The sequence below is a fragment of the Chlorocebus sabaeus genome, chromosome 17 (genome assembly GCF_047675955.1).
Source record: "Chlorocebus sabaeus isolate Y175 chromosome 17, mChlSab1.0.hap1, whole genome shotgun sequence".
NCBI lineage: Eukaryota > Metazoa > Chordata > Mammalia > Primates > Cercopithecidae > Chlorocebus > Chlorocebus sabaeus.
In genome coordinates this window covers 32318567-32339120 of record NC_132920.1, presented here as the reverse complement: position 1 = coordinate 32339120, position 20554 = coordinate 32318567, and the positions used below count along the sequence as shown (strand labels likewise).

The window sequence follows — 20554 nt, the reverse complement described above, 5'->3', positions numbered from 1 at the left end:
CAATGTAATGAAAGGCAAAGTATATTTAAGTTACTGTACTCATATTAAAGGAAACTGAAAGGACTTGACAACTAAATGCAATGCAGGATGCCAAATGAGATCCTGGACCAAGGGAAAAAATTGTCATGAAGGACATTATGGGGCAATTGGCAAGACCTGAATTTGGACCGTCAATTAGTATCACATCAGTCTAAGTTTCCTGATTTGGATAATTGTACTGTATTATGTAAAAGAATGTTTTGTTCTTAGAAAATTCGCACTGATGGATTTAAGGGTAAAGGGGTATCTTGTATGCAACTTACTCTCAAATGGCTCAGAAAAAAATACAAATGTGTATTTATAGAGAAATAATGATAAAGTCAATGTGGTCAAATGATGTTAGTGGATGAATCTGAGTGAAGGGTATCCTGGAATTCTTTTTAGTATTCTTGCCCGTTTCCCATGAGATTTAAAGTATTTCAAAATAAAAAACTAAAAATAAAGGAAGAAAGCAGTGTGAAGTATGTTCCCTGGTAGGGGAAAGTTCTCAGGTACACCAGCGGCAACCGCGAGTGCCTCAACACCAGGGAGAGCACAGCTGCCAGTGACACCTTCTGCCACCTGGACTCTCAGTTCCCTGTGCTACTAGAGGAACTCGGTGTGTGGTTGACCCCAAAGTTGTCCTGGGTTGACTCAAGAAGATAGGATGAGCATTTGGAGGCAAAGAATTCGCTTTTGTGATTTTATTTACTCCAGTTTTGCATTCTGACTGACATTCCCTACATCCCAACGACTTCCGCAATGGAGGGAGGCAGAGATGGAGGAAGTGAAAACTACCCAAATTCAGTGATAAGTTACAGATAATCCAGACTGCAAAATTTAGGGTACACTATGTTCATTTATCACTGATAACGACAGTCTTAACATTCCCCTATACAGGAAGACCAAGATTTCCCCAAACCAGCCAGCATCTTGCCCGTTCCCCAGAAGGAGAAAAATAAGTCCTGGCAAGAGCCAAGATAAGGCCCAGAAGCCCCCTGGGTTCCTTTTGCCAAGGTGAGTGGTTTCAAACTATGACAAGTTGCAGGTTCTCTGATAAGCATCTGTAATAACCTGGCAAATTAAGCCTCCTCTCCTGGGAAGGGGAATACAGAACTCTCTGACCACCCAATACCTGTTTCTAGATCCTGCCCCTCCTGGGGCACAGGGGCAGCCACCTTGCAATTCTCATCCCTAGAAAGGAGAGACCAGATCAACAAACAGCAGGGCTGGGACTGCCCCGGGGGTTCCGAGAGTCCTTCTCCCCTCCTATCACCTGCCCTCCAGGCACACTGTCCTACTTCCCCCTACTTCCCCAGGGGTTGTCAGGGACAGAAGGCCCCTCCTTCATCCCCCCTAGTGTTCCTCCACTCTTCCCCCGCCCCCCATTACTAGGGTGTCCAGGACATTGTGTGACTCAGGAAACAGCTCAGACGTGAGGCTTGCAGCAGGCCGAGGAGGAGGAAGAGGGGCAGTGGGAGCAGAGGAGGTGGCTCCTACCTCAGTGAGGGCTCTGAGGGTCCCCGCCTGAAGAGGGACAGGGACCTGGGCTTGGAGAAGGGGCTCTGGAATGCAGCCCCCTTCACTGCTGCTGCTGCTGCTGCTGTTATGTGTCTCAGTGGTCATAACCAGAGGTGAGGCATGGCGTGGGTGAGGTGGGGGACCCATTTCCCGTAGGAGGATGTGCAGTGGGGTGGGGGAAGAGGGCCAAGCCCCAGGTTGTGTGAGGGATGCTGGGTGGAGGAGATTCTCGCTGCCCAAATAGAGACGGCCTGCAGGGAAAAACGGCTCTGCCCAGGGAGCTGCTTTGGGCCTGGTGCCAGGGGTAGTGACTGCCGGGGGATGGGTGAGAGGGTGCCCACCTCCAGGAAGAACCTCATCAGCACTAGCACTGGAGGACTCTTGCAGCCATAGGGAAGAGGGGAAGAGGGAACACACTGACCACCTGCTTGGGGAAGAGATGAGAGGGAAGCAGATGAGGACATGAAAGGTCAGGCCTACTAAGTCCCTTTCTGAGTCCAGCTGTCCCCACCCCCCGGATGGCTCAATGCTGGGCCTTTCCGGGAGGAAATCTCTTCGAAGTCTCAGCCATTCACCTCCCGGGAGCCACCTCCGCCCCCCCTTCTGACCCCTGTTGTCTTGCTTCCGAGTGATGGAGTCCGAGGCTGGACTCAGGAGGCCAGAGAATAAACAGGAAAGGGGGGTGGGGATTAGTAACTGGGATGGAGGGCACTGGGGCTGGGGCTGGGTACCATGTGGAGAGTGGGGACAGGTGTGAAGAAGAAGTGGTTTAGAGCACCTGTGGGAGCTGCTGCGGGCAGGTCTCTCAGGAGCACCCAGAAGAGGAAAGGTGGAGGCACGGCACCCAGGGCTCCCATCGCGCTTGCCTCTCCACCCTCAGGGCTGCTGTGTGGGAGTTTCCCAGAACCCTGTGCCAATGGAGGCACCTGCCTGAGCCTGTCTCTGGGACAAGGGACCTGCCAGTGAGTGTGCCTTGCAGGAGTGGGAGACTGGAGAGAAAGGGGGAGGGAGAGCGCGGGGGGAGAGGTGAGGAAGTGAGACCAAAGAAGAAAGGGAGGAAGTGAAGGAGATGAAAGGAAACGAATGAAGGCAGAGGAGGGAGGTGGGCGAGAATGGGAAGAGGGACCAGTGATGTGAGTTTTCCTCTCCTCCCCTGCCCAGGTGTGCCCCTGGCTTCCTGGGTGAGACGTGCCAGTTTCCTGACCCCTGCCAGAATGCCCAGCTCTGCCAGAATGGAGGCAGCTGCCAAGCCCTGCTTCCCGCTCCCCTAGGGCCCCCCAGCTCTCCCTCTCCATTGGCACCCAGCTTCTCGTGCACTTGCCTCCCTGGCTTCACTGGCGAGAGATGCCAGGCCCAGCTTGAAGATCCTTGTCCTCCCTCCTTCTGTTCCAAAAGGGGCCACTGCCACATCCAGGCCTCAGGCCGCCCACAGTGCTCCTGCATGCCTGGATGGACAGGTAAGCGCTGCTGGGGGCAGCCAAGAGGGGACAGGCAGGAGCAATGGGCTAGGCTGTGGGTGGGGAAGATGGAACTGGAGCCTGAGAAACTGCAAGCCCTTTGAAGACAAGCCATGAGAATCAACATGCCAATTCTCCACGACCCACATTCACCAGCAGGGTCGTACTGATTGCTAAAATGTTAAAATATTTCCAAATTAAGGGTGCCATGAGCCCCCTTTGTGCACCATCCTGATGCCTATCCTAGCCCCCTTAATCTCCCTGCTGCCTAGCAGCTAGAGGCTCATTGCTCGGCATGCCAGGGGTCTTCCAGGCTTTTGCATTCTGAGCATCTGAATGGCCCCCATTCTGAGTGGAGGGAGCCATAATATCACCTGGGAAGACTGCAGTGGTGGGAGAGGCACCGGGAAGGGAGGGATGTGACCCAGAGAGAGGAGTGGGGCCACCCCAGGAGAAGGAGTGTAACCCTGGGGCAAGTTTAGTGCTTCAGACTAGGGGCTCTGCGACAGCCCCTGGATCCAAATGCCAGCTCTGCCACTGACCAGCTACATGACCTCGTATAAGATATTTTAGCTTTCTGGTGTTCAGTTGTCAGCTGACAAACAGGGAGAGTAATGGTCACACTTCATAAGGTTGCTGAGAGGACACAAGGGGCTGATGCTCAGGAAGTGCTTGCTCAGCTCAGCACCTGACACCTCCATGGCGGCCGCCATTCCCACTGGTGCGCATGGACTGTGAAGTGAGTCTCCAGGGGCCTAAACCCACTTAAAGATGAGGAAACCAGGATCAGAAAGGCAAAGTGGCTCACCCAAGGGTATACAACCAGTTGTGGCACAGCAAGGTGCCCCCTGAGTCTCCTGCCTGCAGATGTGGGATGCTTTTCACCTCCCCCAAGATCACCCATGTGCCAGATTTTCTCAGGCAAGGACAATTTCCAATACTCTCATCATCACTTTAGAAGATATGGTCGCTCCGGATAAACCCTCCCAAACCATGGCAACACTGAGATCAGGGGTGATGGAACAGAGCAAAGAGAGTATGGTAATAAAGGGAAGGAAATATGAAAATGAGACCCAGAGATAATCCAGAGTGAGCACTGGGTAACCTCAGATGGGCTAGAATTCGTACAGTGCTAGAAACGGCTCCCTCTGTCCTCTGCCTCAGGTGAGCAGTGCCAGCTTCGGGACTTCTGCTCAGCCAACCCATGTGTTAATGGAGGGGTGTGTCTGGCCACGTACCCCCAGATCCAGTGCCGCTGCCCACCGGGCTTCGAGGGCCATGCCTGTGAACGTGATGTCAACGAGTGCTTCCAGGACCCAGGACCCTGCCCCAAAGGCACCTCCTGCCATAACACCCTGGGCTCCTTCCAGTGCCTCTGCCCTGTGGGGCGGGAGGGCCCACGTTGTGAGCTCCGGGCAGGACCCTGCCCTCCTAGGGGCTGTTCGAATGGGGGCACCTGCCAGCTGATGCCAGGGAAAGACTCCACCTTTCACCTCTGCCTCTGTCCCCCAGGTGTGTCCTCACAGGGGCTCTCCTGCAGGCCCTCTCTCTGGGCAGGGCAGGATGTCTCCCTTGGAGCCTCCTCCCCCAGTTGATCCCACAACCCTGTCAGGTTTCATAGGCCCGGACTGTGAGGTGAATCCAGACAACTGTGTCAGCCACCAATGTCAGAATGGGGGCACTTGCCAGGATGGGCTGGACACCTACACCTGCCTCTGCCCGGAAACCTGGACAGGTGAGTTGTTTAAGCCACATTCATGGCACGCGTAGCCCAGAGAGTTGGCCCCTGGCCTCCCCTACTCATAGGGCTCCCAGCTTCAGCCCCTGTCCCCTCCCAACCCCCTGCAGGCTGGGATTGCTCCGAAGATGTGGATGAGTGTGGGGCCCAGGGTCCCCCTCGCTGCAGAAACGGCGGCACCTGCCAGAACTCTGCGGGCAGCTTTCACTGCGTGTGTGTGAGTGGCTGGGGGGGCACAAGCTGTGAGGAGAACCTGGATGACTGTATTGCTGCCACCTGTGCCCCAGGATCCACCTGCATTGACCGGGTGGGCTCTTTCTCCTGCCTCTGCCCACCTGGACGCACAGGTATGGGAGGGTATCAGGAGGTGGGAGGTAGAGAAGGAGGGTGAGAGAAGCACCAGGATGGCTGCTAGGAGCCTCAAGTGGCCTCTGAGAGCCTCACCTGCTCTTATCCCTCTAGGTCTCCTGTGCCACTTGGAAGACATGTGTCTGAGCCAGCCGTGCCATGGGGATGCCCAGTGCAGCACCAACCCCCTCACAGGCTCCACACTCTGCCTGTGTCAGCCCGGCTATTCAGGGCCCACCTGCCACCAGGACCTGGATGAGTGTCTAATGGGTGAGGCCACTCCCACTTTAGAGCCTCTCTGAGCCTCAGACAGGCCTCTGCACTGAAGACAGAAAAGGGCAGATTGCTTTTCCAATTAAAAAACCAAACATCGGCTGGCCATGGTGGCTCACGCCTGTAATCCCAGCCGAGGTGGGCGGATCACAAGGTCAGGAGATCGAGACCACATTGAAACCCCGTCTCTATTAAAAAAATACAAAAAATTAGCCAGGCGCTGTGGCGGGCGCCTGTAGTCCCAGCTACTCAGGAGGCTGAGGCAGGAGAATGGCATGAACCCGGGAGACGGAGCTTGCAGTGAGCCGAGATTGCGCCAATGTACTCCAGCCTGGGTGACAGAGCGGACTCCGTCTCAAAAAAAAAAAAACCAAACATCTTTTTCCTTGAATTTGCCCAGATTTGGCATCTCTTGCCTGCATGACCCTCTCTCCAATGCTCAGCCCCTCAGTCCCCATAAATTTGGTCCCTTATTTCCTCTCCATCTTAAAGACACAAGCCCCTTCACCAATTTGGTCTCTTCTGCCACATGCAGGCCCCCACACCCTCCCTGACAGTCTGACCTCCTTGCCCTTCCCGCCCTGACCCCTGTGGACTCCCAGCTTTTCTCTCCTCCCAGCCCAGCAAGGCCCAAGTCCCTGTGAACATGGCGGTTCCTGCCTCAACACTCCTGGCTCCTTCAACTGCCTCTGTCCACCTGGCTACACGGGCTCCCGTTGTGAGGCTGATCACAATGAGTGCCTCTCCCAGCCCTGCCACCCAGGGAGCACCTGTCTGGACCTACTTGCCACCTTCCACTGCCTCTGCCCACCAGGTACCAGCTGGATGGGACCTTGGGTGGGGAAAACAGGGAACTAGTCCTGAACCCACTAGGAATGTCCCCTCCAAAGTAAGGACAGCCTCAGGCCAGCTGGGTAAGTTACCACAGATGCTTCTCTCTCTATCCCCAGATGAAAACTCACGGACACCCATGACCCCTAGGAGAAGGGTTACCACAGATGGTAGTGAGGTTATGCATTCCTCAACTCTGGAGGGAGCTGCCATTCATTTCATAGTCATCATAGAGGCTGCAAGACCTGGTCCACTGTACAGAGCAGCCCAGCAAGAGAGGGTAGAAAAGCAGTTCATAAACTTTCCGTGCTGCAGCCTTTACTCAGGTCACCCCAGAATGCTCCCTCTAATCATAGAAACTCTCCCACGTAGAGATGAAAAGTAATCCCTTAAAATCCCAAGAGCCCTGTGATACAACAGGAAAATGTGGTACAACAAGAAAAAAATTGCTGCAAGACTGCACCCACCTCCAGGTTAGTTTTAAGGGGGAAAAGTCACCCCCAGGAGAGAGCAACATCAAGGAGTTGAGTAAAATCAGAAAAATAGCAGCCGACTTTATGCCAGGTACTGTCTGAGCATGTTACAGGCATTGTCTCGTCTACTTATTACATTAACCCTGTGAGGTCAGCACTGCTACAATGCGCATTTTATAACTGAAGAAACTGAGGCACAGAGAGGTTAAGTGACTTGTCCAAGGTCACCCAGCTAGCAAGTGGCAGAGCTGAGATTCAAACCAAGGGTTTCAACAATTATGACCACTACCCCATATTGCCTTTCTAAACTGAGCGGCACCCAAAGATACTGCCTCAGGTCATCCCACAGACAATCATAGAAAAATAAGAGAGAACGGGTCGGTAACCCAAGGGACAGCGTTGTAGATATCAAGGAGCTTCAGAAGCAGACTCCTCAGGCAAGAAAAGAAAGGAAGACAAGGTCCGGAGGTTGATCCCGCCTCAATTCAGGATGAGACAGTGGAGACCACGATGAACCCGAAGCAACGGGACAAATATGGGAGCAACAAGCTTCCCAGATGCACTTCAAATTCCTCCACTTTGGGATCTCCGTTCTCCCTGGCATGGAGGCCTGCCCAGGCAGAAAAAGAGGCGGGACTCGTTCTCCAAGCCAATTTGTCCTATTTGTACCTCGAGGTCCTCCAGGCTGATCAGCCTGCCCTGGTGAGCCCCGCCCTCTGTATACACAGGAATGACCACAAAAAAGCCTTGCAGTCCTCCCCCAGGTCCCCAGCAAGCACCCTGTTCCTTAGCCTTTCACACCTCAAGGAGCAGGGCCACACACTGAGGAGCAGCAGGGCCTCAGGGTTCATCTTGTTCAACCCCATGCAGACAGCACCTCAGGGGAGGACCGCCTGAGCGCGTCGGGAGCAGGGCTGATTCTAGAGTACAGATCTCCCAGGCAGACCTGGCTGAGCCACAGCCCTCATGATCCCCATGTCCCCAGGCTTAGAGGGGCAGCTCTGTGAGGTGGAAACCAATGAGTGTGCCTCAGATCCCTGCCTGAACCATGCGGATTGCCATGACCTGCTCAATGGCTTCCAGTGCATCTGCCTGCCTGGTGAGTATAGATGCCACTCTGGCCACCCTCAGACCCCAGGTTTCTGAACCTGCAGAGTTCAGGCCCAGCAATCACCCAAGGCCTCTTGAAGCTCTCTCTAGACTAGCCAAAGAGTCCTCCAAATCTGTCTTTGCTCCCCAAAATCTCTACTGTTACATCCCCAAATCTTCCCTTGCTTACTTGCCCATTCTCATCTCTGTCCTGCCAAATCACCCAACGATCCCTCCTTTCCAGCCCTCCTGCACAGCCTCTGTGTATGCATGTTGAGGTCCCAGGCTGGTCTTGGCACTCTCATCATAAACCCAGGGAAAGCTGCCCCAAGCCTTTCTTCTCCAGCCTCACCTGACACCCCTCTGTCCCCTGCTACTGTAATAACTACATTTACTCACCATTTACTCCAGGCTAGCCATTTGGCTGTGTACTTTTCAGGCGTTATGTCATTTAATCTTTTTAACAATATCATGAGGTAGGTTCCATTATTATTCCCCTTTTACACAGAACAGGAAACTGGGGCCTAGAGGGTTGACCAGCTTTCCCAAAGTCACACAGCTGGCAGGAGGCTGAGCTTCACCTTTTCCGCATCACTCTCCTGTTACCCCACGTCCACCTGCCCCAGGTGTCTTCTCTGGGAAGCTCTGCAAGTTCACCTTTCCATGCTGTGCCTCCCTCGATGACCTTGGCCTCCTCTCCTCACCCAATTCCACCCCACTAGGATTCGCCGGCACCCGATGTGAGGAGGATATCGATGAGTGCAGCAGCTCTCCCTGTGCCAATGGTGGGCAGTGCCAGGACCAACCTGGAGCCTTCCACTGCAAGTGTCTCCCAGGTAAACTGGGGCACACACTGTGGGGGACAGCGGGGCAGGAGGCAGATGTCCGTGCAGGTCCCTGATCTTCCTGCTGTGCCACAGGTTTTGAAGGGCCACGCTGTCAAACAGAGGTGGATGAGTGCCTGAGTGACCCATGTCCCATTGGAGCCAGCTGCCTTGATCTTCCAGGAGCCTTCTTTTGCCTCTGCCCCTCTGGTTTCACAGGTTAGCAGGGGAGGCATTGGAAAGAACTGGCAGAGTATCTTATTCCATTTGGGTTGGGGCAGAGTTCATTGGTGGGTGTTTGATGGTTGGGATGTGAGAATAGAATGAGAATGGTATCCTTTAAAAATATTTAGTGTAAAACCTGCACAATTGTACAACCATGGGGACAAGGGCAGGGGTTACCGTAGGGCCCACATGGGCCAAATGTAAATGGTGTGATTGGGGCTCAGGAGCAGAGGACGGGGCTCAAAGAAAAGGCATTCACTTGCTTATTTAGCAAGCACTTACTAAGTGCCTACTATGCCAGATACAGAGGCAAATCTGAGTAAGACAGTTGCCATCCTCATGTGACTTTAAGTCTAATACAGAGAGACCAACAGGTCTCCTGTTGATTATAGCCCACAGAGGTGCTCTGAGAGAAAAATGTGCAGGATGCTACAGGAGCACAGAGGACCAGCCAACCCAGACAAAAAATAGAGGAGGTGATGGCTGAGATGAGTCTTGAAAGATAAGCAGAGACTGGGTGTGGTGGCTCACGCCTGTAGTCTCAGCACTTTGAGAGGCCAAGGCAGGTGGATCACCTGAGATCAGGAGTTCAAGACCAGCCTGGCCAACATGGTGAAACCTCACCTCTATTAAAAATACAAAAATTAGCCGGGCGTGGTGGCGGGCGCCTGTAATCCCAGCTACTGGGGAGGCTGAGGCAGGAGAATCCCTTGAACCCGGGAGGCAGGGGTTGCAGTGAGCTGAGATCGAACCACTGCACTCCAGCCTGGGCGACAGAGGAAGATTCCGTCTCCAAAAAAAAAAAAAGAAAGAAAGAAACGAAGGAAGGAAGGAAAGAAGGAAAGGAAGGAAGGAAAGAAGGAAGGAAGGAAGGAAGGAAGGAAGGAAGGAAGGAAGGAAGGAAGGAAGGAAGGAAGGAAGGAAGGGAGGGAGGGAAGGAGGGGAGGGGAAGGGAGGGGAGGGGACAGAAGGGGAGGGAAGGAAAGGGAGAAAGAGAAGGAAGGAAGGAAGGAAGGAAGGAAGGAAGGAAGGAAGGAAGGAAGGAAGGAAGGAAGGAGGGAGGGAGGGAAGGAAGGAAGGAAGGGAGGGAAAGAAAGAAAGAAAGAAAGAAGGAAAGAAAGAGAAAGAAAAGAAAGAAAGAAAGAAAGAAAGAAAGAAAGAAAGAAAGAAAGAAAGAAAGAAGGAAGGAAGGAAGGAAGGAAGGAAGGAAGGAAGGAAGGAAGGAAGGAAGGAAGGAAGGAAGGAGAGAGGAAGGAAGGAAAGAGAGAGAAAGGAAAAAGGAAGGAAGGAAAGAAAAGAAAGAAAGGAGTTTGTCTAAATAGAGTGCCAGATAGCGTGTTTTAGCTGGAGATAACTGCATGTGCAAAGACACAGATGGAAGAAAAACCCACCCCATTTAAGGAACTGTAAGAAAGCCAGAGTTAAGGGTGCAGCAAGGCAAAGATGAGAAATGCAGTTGTTGCACAAACGTCATGTCCTGCAGGACTCTGCGTATCATTCTGAGCAAGTTAAACAATATCTTAAAGGCAATAGGGAGCCACTGAAGGACAGGTTCATGGGTTCATGGGGATTAAGGCACGCATAAGAAGTAGCCTTTAGCCCAATGAAGGATGTGGAGGAGCTGTTTTCTTTTTGACCCATCTTCGCACCCCAGGCCAGCTCTGTGAGGTTCCCCTGTGTGCTCCCAACCTGTGCCAGCCCAAGCAGATATGTAAGGACCAGAAAGACAAGGCCAACTGTCTGTGTCCTGATGGAAGCCCTGGCTGTGCCCCACCTGAGGACAACTGCACCTGCCACCATGGGCACTGCCAGAGGTAACATCTTCCAGGCCCTCCCCATCTGCCCCCTGCTTTGGGCTCCCTTCACTAGGACGGGAGAAGACAGCCAGTGAGGTGTAGGTCTGTGAGAAATGACCAATGGGGAAAAGGAAGGAGATGGCAAAGTTCTTAGGGCGAGGCAGTGGGAGGGCTCAACTGGTAAGTGTCATCCAAGAAGAAGAGAGTCCACAAAAACTGGTGGAAACAGAAGGCCAGGGGATCAGAGCAAAAAGAAGAGCATTAAATCCCAGGGCAAATTAATCATTCATTAGAAAAATATCTGCAGAGGCCTGGCACAGTGCTGATTACGGTCTCACGCCAGTAATCCCAGTACTTTGGGAGGCCGAGGTGGGCGGATCAACTGAGATCAGCAGTTCAACACCAGCCTGGCCAACATGGTGAAACCCCATAGCTACCAAAAATACAAAAATTAGCTGGGCATGGTGGCGCACCTGTAATCCCAGCCACTTGGGAGGCTGAAGCGGAAGGATTGCTTGAACCCAAGAGGCAGAGGTTGCAGTGAGCCAAGGTCATGCCACTGCACTCCAGCCTGGGCGACAGAGCAAGACTCTGTCTCAAAAAAAAAAAAAAAAAATCTGCTGAGCACCTACTTTGTGTGGCTACTGTTCCAGGCCTTGGGGGAACAGCACAAAGCAAAAGAGACAAAGCCACTGCTCTCGTGCAGCTTTCATTCTAATGAAGAAAGACAGAAAATAAGCAAGTTACAGAAAGAATATATATACACACACACATATATATAAACGTATATATGCACATATCTAGTTGGAGAAAATGAGCAGGTGTTGGGGAGGATGGGGGCGGTGCTAAGAGCAAAGTCACTGAAGAAAGAGGCCAGAATCTCAGGGCCAAAAGAAGAGGAAGTCATAGGGGTCCAGGCAGCAGGGAGGGGAGCAGATGCAGTAGGAGAAGAGAAAAACCCTCCCCTTTCTCTTTACAACCAGATCCTCATGTGTGTGTGACGTGGGTTGGACGGGACCAGAGTGTGAGGCAGAGCTAGGGGGCTGCGTCTCTGCACCCTGTGCCCATGGGGGGACCTGCTACCCCCAGCCCTCTGGCTACAACTGCACCTGCCCTATAGGCTACACAGGTGAGACTCTCCCTAAACCATATACACCCTGTGCTGGTCACCTCCTAAGTCAAGGGTAAGGCAGGTGACCATGGGCCCTGTGTCTCAGTCACCACTAAGGAGAACTGGGCTGCAGGGGACACGGGTGATGTGTGGGAGGTGGTGAGAAAGGAGGTTGATGGGAGAGAATAATAGGGTTTGGGATGAGGAAGGGAAGGAAAAGGAAAGAGGAGGAGAGTGGAGGGAGGGAAGGAGGACACCTTTTCTCAGCCCCCACCTGTTTCCTTCAGGGCCTACCTGTAGTGAGGAGATGACAGCTTGTCACTCAGGGCCATGTCTCAATGGTGGCTCCTGCAACCCTAGCCCTGGAGGCTACTACTGCACCTGCCCTCCAAGCCACACAGGTCCCCAGTGCCAAACCATCACTGACTACTGTGTGTCTGGTGAGTGCCCACTGTGTCATGGGGCTGGGGGCCACAGGAGAATGGAGGAACTGGGGAGGGTATGCTTGTGTCATATTTTTAAAAATTTAATTGGACAGACCAACCTAAGAAACATAATGAAACTCCATCTCTAAATTAGCTGGGCACACAGTGGCTAAGGCCTGTAGTCCCAGATACTCGGGAAGCTGAGGTGGGAGAATGACTTGAGCCCAGGAGGTTGAGGCTACAGTGAGCTGTGATGGCACCACTGCCTGGGTAACAGAGCAAAACCCTATCTGAAAAAAAATAAAGTATTATATAAATAAATAAAAATTAATTGGATGGCAGTGAGCTGTCATTTTTGGGGGGGGTGTATGTCCTATGTACAGTGTGACTGAGGTCACAGGTCAGGTTACAGGCAAGGAATCCAAACCCTCACAGCCTCCTCTCTCCAGCCCCGTGCTTCAATGGGGGTACCTGCGTGAACAGACCCGGCACCTTCTCCTGCCTCTGTGCCATGGGCTTCCAGGGCCGGCGCTGTGAGGGAAAGATCCGCCCCAGTTGTGCAGACAGGTGAGCAAGGCACAAAGACCCCTAGAAGGAAGAAAGCCCCTCATCCTTCCCATCCCTCCTCTCATCTCCCCTTGGGCTCCAGGCTGCCTCCCACCTCACACCCCTCGTTCCGCCTTCCCTCCTGGCTTGCCACCTCCCAGTGGTTGCCTCCCAACAATATCACACACTACCTTCCCCTTGTTTCCCGAACTTCTTCCTATCATGCCCTGTCTCTGTCTTGTTCAGCCCCTGTAGGAATAGGGCAACCTGCCAGGACAGCCCTCAGGGTCCCCGCTGCCTCTGCCCCACTGGCTACACCGGAGGCAGCTGCCAGGTGAGGGCCATTGAAGCCAGGTGTGCTGAGGAGGGAAGTGGCTGGGAGGGAAACCAGGGAGGGTCACCCGGTCCCAGGCCATTCAGGAGAGAGTTTTTGAAGTAAGGGATTTCGAGGAGCTGGAGTGAGCAGAGGACCATCTCTGGGCTGGGAATCTAATGCTGTGTCCTGCCTCACACTCCCTCCCACCCCTCAGACTCTGATGGACTTATGTGCCCAGAAGCCCTGTCCACGCAATTCCCACTGCCTCCAGACTGGGCCCTCCTTCCACTGCTTGTGCCTCCAGGGATGGACCGGGCCTCTCTGCAACCTTCCACTGTCCTCCTGCCAGAAGGCTGCACTGAGCCAAGGTAACCAACCAACCAACCCCAGCACTGACTGGAGAGCAGATGAAGAAAACATGGGTGTTCTCACCTGCCCCATTCCTGCGGGCATCCACACAGCCTTTGGCCAAAACAACCACCTGAGAATCAAAACCACACAGACAAATCAGTTCTTGATTGCACGGGTGTTGAACTGTGCAATCAGAGAAGCCTAACGCAATTCCTGTTACCTCATTTAACACAATTCAAGCAACACCAACCAGCCCATTCCACAGGATTCCAGTTTAGCCCAACCATGAGGGACATGACTCAGCGTAAACAACTCAACTCTGTCCTGATCATCATAACCCAGGCAGAGTGGACCACACTTAATCCAGCTACACTCAACGCATTTCACCCCACCCCATTCACTTCAATGTCACGCCAACCTCTTTGACAAAGAACACTAAAATAAGAAGAGGAGGAAGTCATGGGGTCCAGGCAGCAGGGAGGGGAGCAGATGCAGTAGGAGAAGAGAAGAACCCTCCCTTTCTCTTTACAACCAGATCCTCATGTGTGTGTGACACGGGTTGGACAGGGCCAGAGTGTGAGGCAGAGCTGGGGGCTGCGTCTCTGCACTCTGTGCCCATGGGGGGACCTGCTACCCCCAGCCCTCTGGCTACAACTGCACCTGCCCTATAGGCAACTATAATACTGAGAATAAGGCTTGATATGAGACGACCTCAGGAAAGAGACTATGATGGCGTTAAGGGAGAGCTGATGGGAATCACAGGGAGAGAACATCAAAGGAATGCAGAACTCAGGGGACAGACTCAAGCCACATGTCCTCACCTGAGGCATCCCTTGAATTATTTCTTGCTCAAGCCTTATTTTAAGCCAAGAACACAGTTACTTTAACACTACGATAAGCTTTAGAGGTATGTCTCCAACATTCTGGCAGAAAGGGTGAGGAGAGAGGTAAAACTCGATGTTCTAATTTCTTCAGTGCCAGGAGTTATTAACTCCTTGGGCCCAGAGTGGCCTCCACCCAGGAATGTTAGTGGTCCCCAAGGTAAAGGCCTCTACACCCAGGGTTTGGGCCCTGAATATACCCTTCATCCTCCCAACTTATCTTTTTCTTTATGAAATGGAGTCCCACTCTGCCACCCAGGCTGGAGTGCAGTGGCACGTTCTCGGCTCACTGCAACCTCCGCCTCCTAGGTTCAAGTGATTCTCCTACCTCCGCTTCCCAAGTAGCCGGGATTCGTGTGCCACCATGCCCAGCTAATTTTTTTATTTTTATTTTTTTGTATTTTTAATAGAGACGGGGTTTCATCATGTTGGCCAGACTGGTCTCAAACTCCTGACCTCAGTGATACACCTGTCTCAGCCTCCCAAAGTGCTGAGATTACAGGTGTGAGCCACAGCACCTGGCCACATCCCCACTTATCTTTTTTTTTTTTTTTTTTTTTTTTTTTTTGAGATGGAGTCTTGCTCTATAGCCCAGGCTGGAGTGCAATGGCACCATTTCGGCTTACTACAAACTCCATCTCCCAGGTTCAAGTGATTCTCTTGCCTCAGCCTCCCAAGTAGCTGGGATTACAGGCGCCCGCCACAATGCCCGACTAATTTTTTGTATTTTTAGTAGAGATGGGGTTTCACCATGTTTGCCAGGCTGGTCTGAAACTCCTGACCTCGTGATCCACCTGCCTCAGCCTCCCAAAGTGCTGGGATTACAGGCGTGAGCCACCGCGCCCGGCCCCCCATTCGTCTTTATATATCCCTGTTTGTCTCTCTCCCTAGGCATAGACGTCTCTTCCCTTTGCCAGAATGGAGGCCTCTGTGTCGACAGTGGCCCCTCCTATTTCTGCCACTGCCCCCCTGGATTCCAAGGCAGCCTGTGCCAGGATCATGTGAACCCATGTGAGTCCAGGCCTTGCCAGCACGGGGCCACCTGCATGGCCCAGCCCAGTGGGTATCTCTGCCAGGTGAGAGGGTCTGCAGGAGAAGGGGGAGGAAAGACAAGGGCGGTCTGGATGGGAGAGACAGTAGTGACTGAGGGAAGACCCAGTGTATCCATTTCTCCTCCCTTTTTTTTAAACCCCACACACCCAACTAACCACAAAGTCATGCCACTTTATCTCCTGAAGTTTTCTCAAGTCTGTGTTTCACCTTCGCCCTTTGTCCCACTGCCTGAGTCCTGACCTTTGTTGCATTCCAGGTAGATACTTGCATCAGTCTCCTAACTATGGTCCCTGCCTCCACACTTGTCCTTCTACAGGTTCAGCTTTTACCCCATGACCAGGATACTCTACTGAAAATGTCCAGCTGACCTGTCTGTCCCCTGCTGAACCTTCAGTGGCTGCCTGCCTCATTCAGAATAAAGTCCAAGGCCTGCATGACCCAGCCCTGCCTGCCTCTCAGGCCTCAGCTCTCCCCATCTCACCCTCCTACTCTCTGCTCCAGCAACACAAAACTGCTGCTGACTTTCCCACACACCCCATACTGATTCTTGCCTCTCAGCCTTTATCCCTGCTATTGACACTACCTGGAATGGCCTTCCCAACCCCTCTTCCACGGGCTGGTGTTCAGGGGCACCTTCCTCAGGAAGATGTCCCTAACTTCTCCCCAGGCTGATTAGGGTCTCTTCTTCGTGGTCCAGGTCACTCAGCTGGGAGAGGCAAAACTGGCATTCAAGTCTATGATTCATATGCTTAGAACCACAACCTTTTTTGTGTGTGTGGTTGCCATTTTATTTTCTTTTGTTATTGACACACAATAGTCGTACATATCTATGGGGTACATGTGAGGTTTTTTTGTTTTGTTTTGTCTTTTTGTTTTTGGAGACAGAGTCGCTCTATCCCCCAGGCTGAAGTGCAGTGGCACGATCTTGGCTCACTGCAACCCCCGCCTTCCAGGTTCAAGCAATTCTCATGTCTCAACCTGCCGAGTAGCTGGGATTACAGGCATGCACCACCACGCCAGGCTAATTTTTGTATTTTTAGTAGAGATGGGGTTTTCATCATGTTGGGCAGGCTGGTCTCAGAACTCCTGACCTCAGGCAATCCACCCGCTCAGCCTGCCAAAGTGATAAGATTACAGGCATGAGCCACCACACCTGGCCACATGTGATATTTTGATACATGCATACAATGTGTCATGATCAGATCAGGGTAATTGGGATATCTATCATCTCAAACATTTATCATTTCTTTGTGTCGAGAACATTCCAAATCCTCTCTTCTAGTTATTTTGAAATACAAATTGTTAACTATCATCATCCTTCTCTGCTATCTAACACTAGAACTTATTCCTTCTATATGACCATAATTTTGTATCCGTTAACCAACCTCTCTTCATCTCCCCCTCCCTGCCACCCTTTCTAACCTCTGGTAGCCATAATTCTACTCCAGTTCCATGAGACTAACTTTTTTAGCTCCCACATGTGAGTGAGGAGCAATATTAGACATGCAATAGGAGGCTGATGTAAGTTTCTATCTGGAATGCAAGAAAGGTCAGGACTAACTAAGGAAGTGGCACAAAGGTGAAAGTGAGAGATGTGCAGTATTTGTCTTTCCATGCTTGGCTTATTTCACTTAACATAATGTCCTTCAGTCTCATCCATGTGGCTAAAAATGATAGGATTTCATTCTTTTTCTGGTTGAATAATATTCCATTGTGTATATATGCCACAGTTTCTTTTTTCCATTCATTTGTTGATGGCACTTAGGTTAATTCCATATGTTAGCTATTGGGAACAGTGCTGCAATAAACAAGGGGGTTCAGATATCTCTTCAAGATACCGATTTCCTTTGGATATGTAATCAACAGTAGATTGATCATATGGTAGATCTTTTTTTAATTTTTGGGAAACTTCCATGCTTTTCTCCATACTGGCTATGTTAGTTTACATTCCCACCAACAGCATATGAGAGTTGCCCTTTCTCTGCATCCTTGCCAGCATCTGCTATTTTTTGGGGTCTTTTTTGTTGTTTTTTTTTTTTTTTCCTGTTTTTCGACAGAGTCTTGCTCTGTTGCCCAGGCTGGAGCACAGTGACTTGATCTCAGCTCACTGCAACCTCTGCCTCCCAGATTCAAGCAATTCTTGTGCCTCAGCCTCCCGAGTAGCTGGGATCACAGGTGTGGACCACCACGCTTGGCTAATTTTTTATATTTTTAGTAGAGATGGGATTTCACCATGTTGGCCAGGATGGTCTCGAACTCCTGACCTCAAGTGATCCTCCCGCCTCAACCTCTGAAAGTGCTGGGATTACAGGCGTGAGTCACCGCACTTGGCCCTTGTCTTTTCAATAATAGCCACTTTAACTGGTGTGAGATGATATCTCATTGTGGTTTTGATTTACATTTCCCTGATTTCCATCCATATACCTGTTGGCCATTTGTATCTCTTCTTTTGAGAAATGTCTGTTCAGATCAATTGCCCATTTTTTAAACCATATTATTTGTCAGTGGTGGTAGTGGTAGTGTTTGCTGTTGAGTTCTTTATATATTCTGATTATTAATCCCTTGTCAGATGGATAGTTTGCAAATATTTTCTTCTATTCTGTAGGTTCCCCTTCACTCTGTTGATTGTTTCCTCTGCTGCACAGACACTTTTTAGCTTGATGTAATCACATTTGTCTATTTTCGCTTTTGTTGTCTGTGCTGTTGAGGGTTGAGGTCTTACCCAAAAAACTTTTGCCCAGACCAATGTCTTGAAGCATTTTCCAAATGACTTTTTTTTTTTTTTTTTTTTTTTTTTTTTTTTGAGACCAAGTCTTACACCTTTGCCTGGGCTGGAGTGCAGTGGCGCGAACTGGGCTCACTGCAACCTCTGCCTCCCGGGTTGCAGCGATTCTCCTGCCTCAGCCTCCCAAGTAGTTGAAATTACAGGCGCCCACCACCACGCCCAGCTTTTTTTTTTTTTTTTTTTTTTTTTTTTTTGTATTTTTAGTAGAGACAGGGTTTCACCATGTTGGCCAGGCTGGTCTCAAACTCCTGACCTTGTAATCTGCCCGCTTCAGCCTCCCAAAGTACTGGGATTACAGGTGTGACCCACCATGCCCGGCCGAATTTTCTTTTTTTAGTGGCTTCATAGTTTCCAGTTGTACATGTACGGGCTTTAATCTATTTTGTATATGATGACAGATAGAGGTTTCGTTTTTTGTGATTTTTTTTTTTTTTTTGAGATGGAGTCTCACTCTGTTGCCCAGTCTGGAGTGCAGTGGTATGATCTCAGCTCACTGCAACCTCCGCCTCCTGGGTTCAAGCGATTCTCCTGCCTCAGCCTCCTGAGTAGCTGGGACTACAGGTGCATGCTACTATGCCCAGCTAATTTTTGTAATTTTAGTAGAGATGGGGTTTCACCATATTGGTCAGGCTGGTCTCAAACTCCTGATCTCAGGTGACCCACCCACCTCTGCCTCCCAAAGTGCTGGGATTACAGGCATGAGCCACCACGCCCGGCCTAGGTTTAGTTTCTTCTGCATATGGATATCCAGTTTTCCCAGCACCATTTATTGAAGAGAGTGCCCTTTCCCCAATGTGTGTACTTGGTGCCTTTGTTGAAAGTAAGTTGGCTGGCCAGGAGCGGTGGCTCATGCCTATAATCCCAGCACTTTGGGAAGGCGAGATGGGCAGATCACAAGGTCATGAGTTCAAGACCAGCCTGACCAACATGGTGAAACCCTCGTCTCTACTAAAAATACAAAAATTAGCTGGGCGTGGTGGTGTGCACCTGTAATCCCAGCTTCTCAGGAGGCTGAGGCAGGAGAATCGCTTGAACCAAGGAGGTAGAGGTTGCAGTGAGCCGAGATCATGCCATTGCACTCCAGCCTGGGCAACAGAGCAAGACTCCCATCTCAAAAAAAAAAAAGAAAAGAAAAAAGAAAGTAAGTAAGTTGGCTGTAAATGTTTGGACTTGTTTTTCTGGGCTCTCTGTTCCATTCCATTGATCTATGTGTCTGTTTTTTATGCCAGCACCATGCTCTTTTGGTTACTATCACTTTATAGTATATTTTGAAGACAGGTAGTGTGGTGCCTCTAGCTTTGTTCTTTTTGCTCAAGACTGCTTTGGCTATTTGGGTCTTTTACAGCTCAGATAAATTTTAGGGTTGTTTTTTCTATTTCTGTAAAGAATATCAATGGTATTTTCATAGGGGTTGCATGACTCTGTAGATCACTTTGGTAAGCACAGACATTTTAACAGTATTCATTCTTCCAATCCATGAACACAGGATATCTTTCCATTTTTTTGTGTCCCCTTCAATTTATTTCATCAGCGTTTTATAGCTGTCATTGCAGTACTCTTTCACTTCTTTGGTTAAATGTATTTGTTTGTTTTTATTTTTTGTAACTATTATAAATGGGATTGCTTTCTTGATTTCTTTTTCAGATTGTTTGCTGTTAGTGTATAGGAATGCTACTACTTTTTCTACATTGATTTTGCATCTTACAGCTTTACTGAATTTGTTTCTAAACTGTTTTCTTTAGGTTTTTCTAAATATAGGATTATGTCACCTGTGAATATGGATAATTTGATTTCTTCCTTTGCAATTTTGATGCCCTTTCTTTCTTTCTCCTGCCTAATTGCTCTGGCCGGGACTTCCAGTATTACTTTGAATAAAGATAGTGAAAGTAAGCATCCTGGTCTTGTTCCAGATCTTAGAGGAAAGGCTTTCAACTTTTCCCCATTCAATATGATGTTAGCTGTGGGTTTGTCACATATGACCTTTATTATTTTGAGATATAGAACCACAACCTTTTTTTTTTTTTTTTTTTTTTTTGGAGACAGAGTCTTGTTCTGTCGCTCAGGCTGGAGTGTAATGGTACAATCTCGGGTTACTGCAACCTCTACCTCCCTGGTTCAAGCAATTCTCCTGCCTCAGCTTCCCCAGTAGCTGGGATTACAGGTATCTGCCACCATACCTAGCTAATTTTTTTTCTTTGTATTTTTAGTAAAGATGGGATTTCACCATGTTGGTCTCAAACTCCTGACCTCAAGTGATCCACTCGCCTTGACCTCCCAAACTGCTGGGATTACAGGCCTGAGCCACCATGCCCAGCCAGAACCACAACTTTTGAGAGAAGGCTCAAGACAGATCCCCTAACCTACCCTCTTTTCTCACTTTTTTATTTTATTTGTTAACCTTTTATTATGAACATTTTCAAACATAAACAAAAGCAGTATACTGATCAGTAGTAAACCTCTGGGCACCCATTACTCAGTTTTACTTCTTTTATG

General features: G+C 50.3%; 1 protein-coding gene across 2 annotated transcripts in view; it reads left to right on the top strand.

Annotated features, from left to right (window-relative positions):
* The first annotated feature begins 1449 nt into the window (after positions 1 to 1449).
* Positions 1450 to 20554, top strand: part of NOTCH4 (notch receptor 4) — a 29535-nt gene continuing 10430 nt past the window's right edge. The window contains exons 1-18 of one of the 2 annotated variants that reach the window (XM_007973002.3): positions 1450 to 1652; positions 2420 to 2501; positions 2701 to 2996; positions 4161 to 4508; positions 4609 to 4731; positions 4845 to 5081; positions 5197 to 5352; positions 5975 to 6169; positions 7645 to 7758; positions 8471 to 8584; positions 8669 to 8791; positions 10452 to 10611; positions 11577 to 11722; positions 11992 to 12144; positions 12579 to 12696; positions 12922 to 13009; positions 13206 to 13359; positions 15115 to 15299. In XM_007973002.3, the coding sequence (XP_007971193.3) occupies positions 1589 to 1652; positions 2420 to 2501; positions 2701 to 2996; positions 4161 to 4508; positions 4609 to 4731; positions 4845 to 5081; positions 5197 to 5352; positions 5975 to 6169; positions 7645 to 7758; positions 8471 to 8584; positions 8669 to 8791; positions 10452 to 10611; positions 11577 to 11722; positions 11992 to 12144; positions 12579 to 12696; positions 12922 to 13009; positions 13206 to 13359; positions 15115 to 15299 (2856 nt within the window). In that variant the 5' untranslated portion in view covers positions 1450 to 1588. The remainder of the gene's footprint in view (positions 1653 to 2419; positions 2502 to 2700; positions 2997 to 4160; positions 4509 to 4608; positions 4732 to 4844; positions 5082 to 5196; positions 5353 to 5974; positions 6170 to 7644; positions 7759 to 8470; positions 8585 to 8668; positions 8792 to 10451; positions 10612 to 11576; positions 11723 to 11991; positions 12145 to 12578; positions 12697 to 12921; positions 13010 to 13205; positions 13360 to 15114; positions 15300 to 20554) is intronic. The other variant, XM_007973003.3, reaches the window with a different exon arrangement.